Source organism: Pteropus alecto, unplaced genomic scaffold (assembly GCF_000325575.1).
Source record: "Pteropus alecto unplaced genomic scaffold, ASM32557v1 scaffold76, whole genome shotgun sequence".
Classification (NCBI taxonomy): Eukaryota; Metazoa; Chordata; class Mammalia; order Chiroptera; family Pteropodidae; genus Pteropus; species Pteropus alecto.
In genome coordinates this window covers 30,822,073-30,832,217 of record NW_006443138.1, presented here as the reverse complement: position 1 = coordinate 30,832,217, position 10,145 = coordinate 30,822,073, and the positions used below count along the sequence as shown (strand labels likewise).

General features: G+C 45.3%; 1 protein-coding gene across 15 annotated transcripts in view; it reads right to left on the bottom strand.

The window, feature by feature from the left end:
• Nucleotides 1–10,145, bottom strand: part of CACNA1C (calcium voltage-gated channel subunit alpha1 C) — a 606,859-nt gene that overhangs the window by 10,838 nt on the left and 585,876 nt on the right. For all 15 annotated transcript variants that reach the window (XM_025041061.1, XM_025041070.1, XM_025041069.1 and 12 more), the window contains 4 exons: nucleotides 9,255–9,357; nucleotides 4,007–4,108; nucleotides 1,487–1,614; nucleotides 918–1,052 (listed from right to left, as the gene is read on the bottom strand). In XM_025041061.1, the coding sequence (XP_024896829.1) occupies nucleotides 918–1,052; nucleotides 1,487–1,614; nucleotides 4,007–4,108; nucleotides 9,255–9,357 (468 nt within the window). The remainder of the gene's footprint in view (nucleotides 1–917; nucleotides 1,053–1,486; nucleotides 1,615–4,006; nucleotides 4,109–9,254; nucleotides 9,358–10,145) is intronic.

Below are 10,145 nucleotides of genomic sequence, written 5' to 3'. Positions count from 1 at the left end.
GGCAAGTTGGGCTAGTAGCTTTTTGCAAGGTTGGTCTACAGGGTCTCATTGGGGGTAGTATTAACATGGTGCTGTGTCCCTGAGGCCATTTGGTAATGAACATTTCACAGTGATGAGAATGAGGATGGTGATGACAGGACAGCCACAGGCAGAATGGGCTTATCTTACCTCCTGGTGTTTCTACAACCTAGGAACTCTGGCATGGGGCTGGCCCTGGTGTGATTATTCTGCCTTGCATTAGAAGGATTTTTAGCTAAATACCTTTGGGGTTAGGCAGGTACCACAAACGAGCGAAGAAGGCTGGATGTAAGAGTCCTAGCATTCCAGTCACATTTAGTTTTCACTGTTAAAACTGATAGCCTCCATATTCAGTAAAGGAAAGGGAAGGTTGGAGGAGACTTTTGTGACCTGGAGAATACATGTTCTATTTCAAGAGGACAATTGCCACTTGGTTCCAGCCCTCTGCTGCCATGTGGGAACCAAGCCCAACACTGCCAGATCTGCTGATTTTTTTTCTAGAGAAGTCAGAGTCTGGATTTTTATCTGGATGTGCCAGATTTTCAAGTGTTGGAGAACAAAATAGTTCTGCAGGTTAGATGTGGCTGATGGGCTACCACTTTGCAGCTTCTAATGTAGAAGTTTCTGCTTGGAAACATTTCTCTTAGGAAAATGGCTCCTTCCTCCTCCAAGAGCCAGCGATGCTCTCTGAGCTGCCATGTCCTGGGAGCCCTGGCTTGAGATGGAGTTGGGCTTGGAAAAGGTGGAGAGATAGGAAATAGCTGAGAAGGAAGAGTTTGGAATCTGCCATAGGGCTCAAGCCTTTCTCCCTGGATTTTCCTGGCAGATCACCAGCCCACCTGCTTGCTTCAAACCGAACTTTATCAAGGTAAAAGAGTGCTACTGTGGCATCCACCTACCCTGAAGATGTCATCTTCGGAGGCAGCAGACACAGCCTCCTTCATGGCTTTGTCCAGCTCCTCCTCAGCTGTCAGGTCTCCAGAGATGGCTCGTCGAATCTCGGGCCCGATGTCATGTAGAGTGCGCAAGCCAGCCTGGAACCCAGAGGAGCTTGTGAGTGCCCTGGCACGCCCCCGCCCAGCCACCTGACCCTGTGTCTCTGCACCGCTGAGAGCCTCTGAAGGTATATCCATGTGTGCCAACCAGGGCATGTGCCTCGGGACCACTCTTGTCTGCCCCTGAGTGGAAGAATCCATTCACCTCCCAGAGAAAGATGAAGGCACTGAGAGGCTATCAGGGAGCTTCAGTTGGACTCCAAAGAGCTTGGGGTAGGGCTGTGGAGCAGGCAAGACTCCGGAGGGCAGTGTGTGTGGGAAGCACGCAAGAGGGAAAGGAGTATGTCCCCCCTTCAAACATCCACCTTCTGAAGGGATTTGGCCTCCGGCCCACTGGCGAGTGACCCAGACCCAGAGGTCAGAGGGAGGTGACCAGGCCTTCCTTGGGCTGTGGCCCCCTCCTGGCCCCTCACCTGCAGGGACAAGGCATTCCTCTGGGAGGGCTTGCCCACGAGGCCCTGTTCTTTGCGCTTCTTGAATTTCCGGAAGTACTCTTGGATCAGGAAAGTAGCATAAAACTTGCCAACCGTGACCTCATCATCTGAGATGATCGAAGAGAGGACAGGGAATTGGAGGTGAACAAAGAGAATTCAGTTAGGCTTCATTAATTTTTCTTTAGCATCCAAACTTTAAAATTTTTTAATTTAATTTTTTGAAGAGATAGTACATTCTTGTGGTTCGAAAAGAAAAAAAAAATATAAAAAGTTATATAGCGAAAAGTCTTTCTCCCAACTAGTCCCATCTGCCAGCTTACCACCTCCTAATAGATAATCTTTTTTATTAGTTTCTTGAGTATTTTCCCTCAGATTCTTTATGCAGATGTTTTCTGCAAATAAGCATATTCTTATCCCCCCAATAGTCTATAGACAATAGTCTATTGTCAAAATTACTTCCCATCTTGCTTTTTTTTTTGTTGTTTTTTACTTAACTGATATTGCTAACATGTTCATATTTGATTCCAAAACTTCAGACGCCCATCATAAATCGACCAGTCTCTTACGTAAAAACCTGCTTAAAGGTTGGCGGGATGGGTTGGTGGAAGGAGCACCTTCCTCCTGTCTAAATTTAGGTATTTATTCCAACCAGACAGGTTAGGTTTTCTTACATGTGGCTTGGCTGGGTTCCTGTTGGCTGGGCCCGCAAGTTACCCATGACATAATCGGCCCCTGTCTTGGGAATGAAATACATGGTAGTGAAGCCAGTAAGTCTCCAAGGGGAATATTTCATGACCCATAAGGAGCCCTTTTGCTCCATCTTCTAGCTTTCTGTGAAGGACAGGGCAATAGGCCCGGGGGACAGCTGGCTGGGTCAGATCTAGGGGCTTGTGCTAGTTCTCCTGCTTCAAGTTGTCCCCTAAAGATAGCCAAATTCACAGCAGCAATGGCCTTCCACCTGGGAAGGGCCTCATTCCCCTATGGGAGGAAAGACCCCTGAGCCCCTGTCCCGGGTCATCAGGGAGGGGTCGCTACAGGAGAAAGAACTCAGAGCTCTGGTATCCCTCAGACATGGGTTTGAATCCTGAATCTGCTAGGTGCTCAGCAGGGAGCCTTGGATCAGCCACTTAGCTTCTAAAAACTTTGATTCCTTGAGCAAACTTCATAGAAATGTTATAAAGAATAAATAAAATATTGTATGTAAAATGACAGGTGATGCTCGGTCTGCTAGGTGACCCATCACTTAGCCCCGGACCTGCCTTCCTTTTGGGAAGTGGTTCTCAACAGGGGTGGCATCACCTTTAAAAGGGGTGTTTTGGGAATGTATGGAACTTTTTTAGTTGTCACAGTGATTGTCAGGGGTGCTACTGGCATTAAGTGGTGCTAGATGTGTCTCTTAAAGCACAGGAGTGTTTTGCTCAACACTCCTAGCTTCTTACTCTGCACGTCTTTCAAGTGTCATGCTAGACATCCACGAAGGGGAATAACCTGCTTATGAGTGTCTGAGCTAAAAATCTAACTGGGTTTTACCTGTGAACATAAAAAACATTTTTTTGCATGATTTTAATATAACCCGAATTGTCCAGAAATATAATTTTTGTGTAAATTGACAAAGGACCTTGTTTTGTTTCAACTTGACCAAGAGAGATTCTCATTTTGGAAAACCGTATCCCTGATGGCATAGATCCTTGTGTTATATGAGTCATCCCCTGTTTCTGACTTGCCTGGCTCGGTCTGCGTTTGTTCTATGTATGTACACATATGTAGGTGTGTGTATATGTGTGTGTACATATAATTATTTAGATATACTTAGCTCTTCAAAATGACAAATACAAAATGTCGACAATATTCCATATTGTTTTATTTCCTTTAAACACACTTATTCATCATAAGTGGGTGCATGCAAGCATTTCCTCAGTTAATTATAACTTCTGGCAAAGTCGTGCCTGAGCAGTTATATGTTGAAAAACCTTTTATTTTAATATTTTTATGTTAGAGGTAAATCATTATATTAATATTTTAGAAATTATATATGTAGGAAGGTAACATTATCAATGATTTTCATTCAGGATAGTAGTAGGGACATTAGAAACTATTTGTTACAAAAAGGGGCTTTGGGTTTCACAGGGCCGAGAAACACTGTCCTAGGAAGAACAAAAAGAATTTCCACCAAGGTGGGATCTCAGGGCCCCATTATTCCAAGAGCAATCAGTGCAGTGGTTCATGGGGAAATCTATACTTCACAGAGTTTCCTTGGAAGTTATGCCAGACCTCTGAGCATCAAGCACGGGGCCTTGTCTGGCCTCACTTGTGAAATGCAGAACTGGGCCAGATGTCTAACCTGACAGCCTGTATCTGAGTTTGTGAAGGGCGTGGCACCCTTGTCCCTCCTCATCAGTAGGGCCACGGGTACGGTCTGGGGAAAGCAGGCTTCTTGCAAGCCTGGAGGACTCAAGAATCAGACAAGTGCCAAGTGTGGGGAGATCAGGGAGCACCTACCGCCTGCGGGGGGCACCACCTGGTCCAGCAGCTTCATGCTGGTCCGCTTCCAGATCTTCTTGATTATGGCTCGCAACTCCTCGTTGGCTTGTTCCAGGTTCCCTGACGGGAAGGAGATGCAAGGCTGAAATGATCATCAGCGCCTTGGAGGGCCCCCCATGGGGTGGGCGCTGAGCATAAAGTGCCCCACAAATAGCTCCAATCCATCGTTTCACTTTCTTTCTCCCCAGTCTTCCCATTGTCCGCCTCTGTCCTCCTCTGTGCATTCTGCTCCGTCTCCCTTCCTTGCCCCTTCCCTCTCGAGCCCTGTCCAATGCCGTTCCTTTCCTTTCTTCCCTGGCTGCTGCTCAGGCCAGCCAGTGGCACCCTGTCTCCCCACACATTACTTTCTTTTCCTTGTGGGTGGCACTTAGTGCTGACAAGACTGCTGGTGCCGGACTGAGCTCAACAGCCACCCGCCTGAGAGCACCAGGGCTCTCCATGGATGGCGTTTCCCACAGACCCCCGTGGGCCGCCAGGGAAACGTGGATGACTGGAAGGAAGAGCAGTCTCCCCCACAAACCCGTGTACAGCGTCCATTGGCAGGGGACCTCTGTGTCAAAGCCCTTTGCTGAGCCCCCTGTGGGGAGCAGTATGGAAGCAGAAATCAGAAGACATGGGTTCTCTGGGTCTACTTTCTCTGGTGGTGAAAAAGGCTTAATTAGATGCTATCCCATGCAGTCTCTGGGATACTGGCCTTATAATTCTGAAAAAGGAAAGCTGAGACCTGCAGCTGTAAGAGAGAATGTAGTAGGCATGATTCTAAGATGCCTCCAACCTATCTCCCTCCACCACTGATATGTACACATCCTGCATAATCCTTGGGAATGCGAATAGGATGGATTTTACCTCATGGCTAAGTTATAGTATATGGCACATATGACCTTAAGATAGGGGGATTACTTAGGTGGGCCTGACCTAATCACATGAGCTCTTTAAAAGTAGAGAGTTCTCAGGTACAAACTCCAGTTATAAAATAAATAAGTCCTGGGGATGTGATGTACAAAACAGTGACTACAATTAATAGTAACATATTGCATATTTGAAAGATGCTAAGAGAGTAGATCTTAAAAGTTCTCATCACAAGGAAAAATTTGTAACTATGTGTGGTGATGGATGTTAATTACACTTATTGTGGTGATCATTACAATATATATACATATCAAATCATTATGTTATACATCTGAAACTAATATAATGTTATGTGTCAATTGTACCTCAATAAATAACAAGCCAAACGAAAGCAACCAACCAACCAAATAAAAAAATAATGTGTGAAGGGGGTCAAAAGATAACAGTAGAGGGTTCTTTCCAGCTGGGAGCAGGAGGTATGAGAGAGATGGCTGCCAGGCCTGGAAGAAAGCACACACTCCTGTTGTGAATGGAGCTGAGACAGGCAGCCTCTAGGGGCTGAGCGGTCTCTAGCTGAGAACCAGCCCTACAACTGTGAGAAATGAACTTGCCAACAACCTGAATGAGCCAAAAGTGGATTCTTCCCTGGAGCCTCCAGAAGACATACATCCTGATCAAGATCCTGATTTTGGCCTTGTAAGACCCTGGGCAGAGAACTCAGCTACTCTATGGCTGGACTCCTCACCTACAGAACTGTGAGCTAATAACTGGGTGTTGTTTTAAGCCAAAAAATTGTGCTAATTGGTTATGCAGCAATAGGAAACCAACATAGGCATACTTCAGAAGTACTGTGGGTTTGGCTTCAGACCACTGAAATAAGGCGAGTATCACAATCAAGTGAATATCGCAATAGAGCAAATATTGCAATAAAGTGAGTCACAATTTTTTGGTTTTCCAGTACATACAGAAGCTATGTTTACAGTATACTGTATTTCTAGATAGCATTATGTCTAGAAAAAACAATGTACATACCTTAATTAAAAAATACTTTATTGCTAAAAATGCTAAACATCCTCTGAGCCTCCAGTGAGTTTTAGTCTTTTTGCTGGTGGAGGGTCCTGCCTCGATGTTGACGAAAACGTGCTATCTTTGAAGTGCAACCGAGTGAAGCACAGTAAAGTGGAGTGTACCCTGTGGGACTGTTCACTGCTGTGGGGGCCGCGTGGTCCAGAGCCCTGCTGTCAGAGCCTGACTCAGAGGCCGTGCTAGAGAGTCTTCCTTGGAAGGAAGCCCAGCAGGGGCAAGCAGAGCTGGCAACGGAGAGAGTGACTGACTCCTGAGTCCCCTGTATGAACGTGGGAGCCAAATAGTACCTGAAGCCAGAGGATGATCCTGGGTTTTCTAGTTACGGAAGGGGGTCCTTCACCGTTAAGGTGATCGGTGGTTCCTGACATGTGCAATGAGAGTCCGAATTAATGTAACACTCAAATAGGTTTATCTTCTGCAGTGGGTTGAATAGTGTAGAAATTGAGTCTTTGTAGATGCGGTTAGTTAAGATGTGGTTGCACTCAGGGTGGGCCCTACGTCCAATATGACTGTGTCCTTGTAAGATGAGGAGTCACACGGAGACACATAGGGAAGAAGGCCACATGGAGGTGGAGGCAGAGACTGGAGTGACATGGCTATGAGCCAGGGAACGCCAAGGCATTGGTGACCACCAGAAGCGAAGAGAGAGGTGTGGAACAGATTCTCCCCCAGAGCCTCTGGAAGGGATCGCCCCCTTCCCTCACCTCAACACCTCGCTTTTGGACTGCTGGCCTCCTGGACTGTGAGAGAAAAAATTTCTGTCTTTTTAAGCACCCAGTTTGTGATAATTTGTTATGGCAGACCTAGGCAACGCATCTTTCATATTTTTTAAGCCTCAATTTATTCTCACAGTGATCTATGAAACTGTGGAACTTCATAAACGGGTGTTTCACATCATTTAGGTATTTTAAAATATCTTTCTTCTACATTCCGAAGGTTTGTTTGGCTTGGGACTGGCTTTCTAAAGTAGGTGTTAATTTCTCTCTCATTCCTTCCCCTCTCAAAAGTCTGAAGGGTAAGGACTGATGAAGACTTATCTTCACAAATTTAGATGCTTTCTCACATTTCTTTCTAGTTGCTTCTAAGAACTTGACTTTGTCTTCTAGACTTAAGAAATTAACACATTTGAGGGAGACTTGTCTCTGATGAAGGTTTGCTTCTGAGTTGGCACTGTAGGCCCTTTGGTAGCTGTTTTTTGTTTGTTTTTTTTTTAATTTTATTGTATTGAAGTACGAACACTTAACATGAGATCTACTCACCTAACAGAATTTTAAGTGTACAATGCAGTGTTCTGACCTAAAGGGACAATGCTGTGCAGTAGATAAATGTCTTTGTGTTTAAAGTTTTCTTTAATTCTTAACTGTAGTTTCCATGTGGCTGGCTTGTCTCTGGAACACTTAATTCCTTGAGACTAAAGATGGGTATTGGTTATTTTGGACCAGCTTCTTTTGCACTGTGATTGGCAGTTGGTATTCTTCAGCTGGGTCTTGGTTTGCTCTGACAACACATTTTCAGCAGTGAGGAATCTGGCTTCAGTGTATCACTGTTTTTCATTCCTCCATGGAATGAAAATTTATATCCTCAGTTTACATCAGGCTTTAGGCATCACAAGCATATTCCTACTAGGAGTCATTATATCTTCTCTCCTTTGGAAAATAATCTTTCCTCCTGGACATAATTGTAGTAGTCATTGTAAAAAACTTGGAAAGTAACTAAAGGAAGAAGGTAAAAGTCACTGCTCATTCTCCCACTAGTGATAATCAATGTTAACACTTTAATGGATTTCCTTCCAATTTTTCTCCTAGTTACACACACACACACACACACACACACACACACACACACACACGTACATTACATGTGTGTTTGACTCTTGCAGTGTCAGAAATAGGCTTACTTATACTTCAGATTGAGCTATTGCACTGGCTACTGAGTATATTCTTTAGCCTTTGTTTCTTTTTAGTTTAGCAGCAGAACTTGAACTAATTTTAATTTTTTAAAGAGTAGCTCATTATTTTGACATGCATCTTGCTGGCCTGTTTTTGTTTTCTCGTTTCCCTTCATTTCAAATGTTTCTACTGTTTTTTGGAATGCTTTAACTGAGAGAAGGCGCCTCTCTGGGTTATTTGCTGAACTGAATTCCCACATAGCTTCTCATTACTTGTCTTATTTTACAAATAGAACATGGTATCAGATTCAGATTTCCCACCTCCCTGCCCAGCATGCCTTCCATTGCACCAAAGGAAAACACCATGGGTGGCAGACTGAGACTCTAAGATTGAAGCATAAGAAGGGAAAGAAGACATATGCTTGTTTCATCTGTGTTTTCTCTGATTATTGTGTGAGAGGGTTTCAAACCTTAGTTCCTGTATGAATCATAATGCAGCTGGTTCAACATGCAGATAGATCCCTGAGCCCTGTTCCGAGACTCAGATTTGGAGACCTGGGCTGGTGCTTGGGACTTAGTATTTTAAACAAGCTCTAATAGTTGAAGCTGAGGCAGGTGGTCTTTTGACCACATTCTACAAAACACCATAACAGGCTGGAAACTCTTGGAGAGCAAGTATATTTTCTTAGGTACACTTCATAGAGCGTTTTCCACAGATGGTTCAGAAATACTTATCAATTATAAGGACAGCTGACTATCTCAGCCAAAGCTGCTGCTAGCCCCTAGGGCGCCATTGTGCAAACTAGAAGAAGGTGTCCCTCCAGGCGGACATAGTCCCGAGGGAGCATGGCCTGCCTGGGGGACCACAGGTGAGATTTTAACCCATACCTGTTGGCTGGCTGGGTACCTTGTGCTATCCAATTGTATGCGATGACCTCGATCACAGTCACCATTTGCCACTATGACCCCTTCCCAACACAGGTCTTTTTAATTTAAAAGAGAGTTGAGCATTTGAGAGGCCTACTTGCAGCCAATAAAATTCCATTTAGGTAGGGCTTGGTCCTGCTTCAGGGAACACTCATCACCTTCTGCTTTCTGAGCTATACCCTATGATTTCAAGATATCACCCAGAATAATCTGTAGGTTTTGATGGCAAGCTAGGGTTCTAAATAAATAAGCTAGAGGCAAGGAGGCCATTCAAGAAGCAAAGAAGACATGACTAGGCCTCTTTAATGTCCCCAGGTGAAGGTAATCACTGAACCACAGTTCTTATGCTGTACAGGAGGGCAAAGCCCTGGGACACTGTAGGCTGCTGAGTTCCCCTCTGGTTGGTCTGCTTGATCTTCTGAGCGGCTCTTCCAGTGGCCTGTGGATGATTCTTACCTTCTGTTTTGATCCTTAGGGCTGTCCGGACCAGGGCAAACAGGGTGGCATTGAACATGACTGTCCCATCGCTGTTCAGAGGCATGTTCATGGAGACCAGGCGCTGAAGGGAAAGGAGAGGCAAAGCTGGTGATTACAGCCAGTGGCTCTCAAAGGACACACTGAACCACCACGGCAAGAGGATGCTGCGAAGGAGCTTTGACAATTGTGTGCGTGTGTCGGGAGCAGGGGCAGGTGGGGATAAGCATGGTCGCTGAAAGGTATTTAAAACCTGTTCTGGGGAGAATCTTGGCTCTGCCACGAGTACTCTCACCCACTGCAGAGAGAGAGAGAGAGGAATGGAATCTGTCTTTATTAGACCCTTGCTTCCAACCCCCTTCCCCGCTCAAATGTTGCTCAGGCAAATGGGCGTGTTCTCTACCGGCAACAAAGAATAGCTGTGTGCAGACATTTGTTGGGTGCCCACATGCCAGCCAGCATTCATCCCAAGTCCCAACAAGAGAGACCATAACGGGAGGGTTGCTTGCAGGAGGTGCAGTGCAATTTCTGTATTTTGAAAAATCTGCCTCTACATCAAGCTGGATCAGAAGCTTGCTGACACTGGATAGGATTGGATTGCCCTCTTCCCTCCTCTCCCACTGCCCCCAAAATTGCTGCCACTGCACTGTGCTCGGTGTGGGGCCCTTAGCACACACCAGGGTCATTATGAGAAAGAGCACCATGAAATTCATTCTGGCATCTGCTCTCAGGATGTGGTCAAGGATATTATTCATTAGATCACAAGGTGTTTTCCCGTTAATCATAGTGCCAGGAAGGGTTATAAATACCCTGAGTGACTGGATCTCTGTGATTCTCATGGACAGTGTGAATTTTATAGTGGTCACTGGGAAG